This window comes from Trypanosoma equiperdum (assembly GCF_001457755.1).
Source record: "Trypanosoma equiperdum strain OVI genome assembly, contig: ctg_865, whole genome shotgun sequence".
NCBI classification, from domain to species: domain Eukaryota; phylum Euglenozoa; class Kinetoplastea; order Trypanosomatida; family Trypanosomatidae; genus Trypanosoma; species Trypanosoma equiperdum.
This window is the reverse complement of record NW_027124826.1, coordinates 31,424-32,664: the sequence shown is the minus strand read 5'-3', so window position 1 is coordinate 32,664 and position 1,241 is coordinate 31,424. Positions and strand designations below refer to the sequence as shown.

The window sequence follows — 1,241 nt, the reverse complement described above, 5'->3', positions numbered from 1 at the left end:
CACCATGTTTTAATGAGCCATCCTCAAAAGGGACAACCTTTTTGCCATCCGAGGCACCGCCCGTGTTTCGTTGTTCACAGTGAAATGTAGTCTTTGGTTTCGGTGGATATTTCCTCTGTGGGTCGAGGGGATCTAGTTGACACTTAACGCAAGTAATTATTTGTCTTTTCAGCGGTGCGCAATTAGAAGATGTACTTTAAGCTGATCCTCCGTGTGCGAGTTGCCATCTTTACCCCGATATCAGAAATAACGATCTTTACTCTCGTTTTTTTCGGGATGAGGCTCTACGCTGGGGTTGGCGGTGTTTTCTGGTATATTAGTCTTTTATGTTCTTTTCGTTGCTTCACTTATGTTATCTTATATTCTCATGTTAATGTATTTAAGCCTAGTCGGGGAGTGCTTCTGCGGTGCTAAGTTTTCACTTCGGTGTGCTTTCCCCTTCACCTCCGAAACTACACATAGAATGCCCGCAAAAGAAGTCATTACTTTGGTTGCGTCCTGTTTGCCTTTCGTAGATTTACGTCTGCGGATAATGGTGAACTCAAGATAAGTGGGCCCTGTGGGGGCTTTGTAATATATCAGGGAGATTGAAATTGGTGTATGCCTTCGTTCAAGCAAAAGCCAAAGACGCAACAGAGAAGGCGAGGGGGTTTAAGGATATGGTGGAGCTGGTGAGGTTGAAGATTGTGAGGGTTAGAGGAAATGAGGAGGGAAAGAGAAATTGGACGTCGTGCACGGGGATCGCGAAGTTTTTGAAACGTGTGGGGAGTGCGTGGAGTAAATGGGGCAAAGAGAGGGAGAGAACAAAGGGGGGAATGGTAAACAACGGGCTTTTCGCCTGTAAGTGGGGATCGGTTTAGGGTACATCCGCTCGTGAAAGAATGTTTGGGTATTTTCCTCCCTGGGAGAACGGCGCTTTTTTGGCGAAGAAACTTGCCGTCGGGGAGCGCGGGATCGCCGCCGAGGTGACAGGGATTCGTACAAGGCACCGCACCACGCGTCATCGCATCAATGGAGAGGTTGGGAAAAGAGTTGAACGGCATCCTATGCATTGAGGGCTGCCTCTTAAGGGCCCTGCTTTCGCAGTAACGTGGGCAGACATGGTGAATGTGGTTTTGGGCGACAGAAAACACTGGGGCCACACCGAAGCAACGAAAGAAAAGAGGGGCGGGGAGCCGCACTTATTCGGTGTTTCCCAAGTACCTTCTCGGGAATGCTGGGTTGACAGGGCACCTGCGATG

General features: G+C 49.1%; 1 protein-coding gene and 1 pseudogene across 2 annotated transcripts in view; both read right to left on the bottom strand.

Moving 5' to 3' along the window:
• Positions 1 to 578: 578 nt before the first annotated feature.
• On the bottom strand, positions 579 to 1,052 carry TEOVI_000408200 (uncharacterized protein; the record flags this gene model as incomplete). The annotated part of the gene is made up of 1 exon (XM_067226893.1): positions 579 to 1,052. One exon carries the CDS (start codon positions 1,050 to 1,052, stop codon positions 579 to 581), a length of 474 nt encoding a protein of 157 aa, XP_067082994.1.
• Positions 1,053 to 1,065: 13 nt separating this feature from the next.
• The window catches only part of TEOVI_000408100:pseudogene, a 496-nt pseudogene continuing 320 nt past the window's right edge, over positions 1,066 to 1,241 (bottom strand). The window contains exon 2 of the mRNA in view: positions 1,066 to 1,241. This exon is cut by the window's right edge and continues 19 nt beyond it. Within this exon, the coding sequence occupies positions 1,066 to 1,241 (176 nt within the window).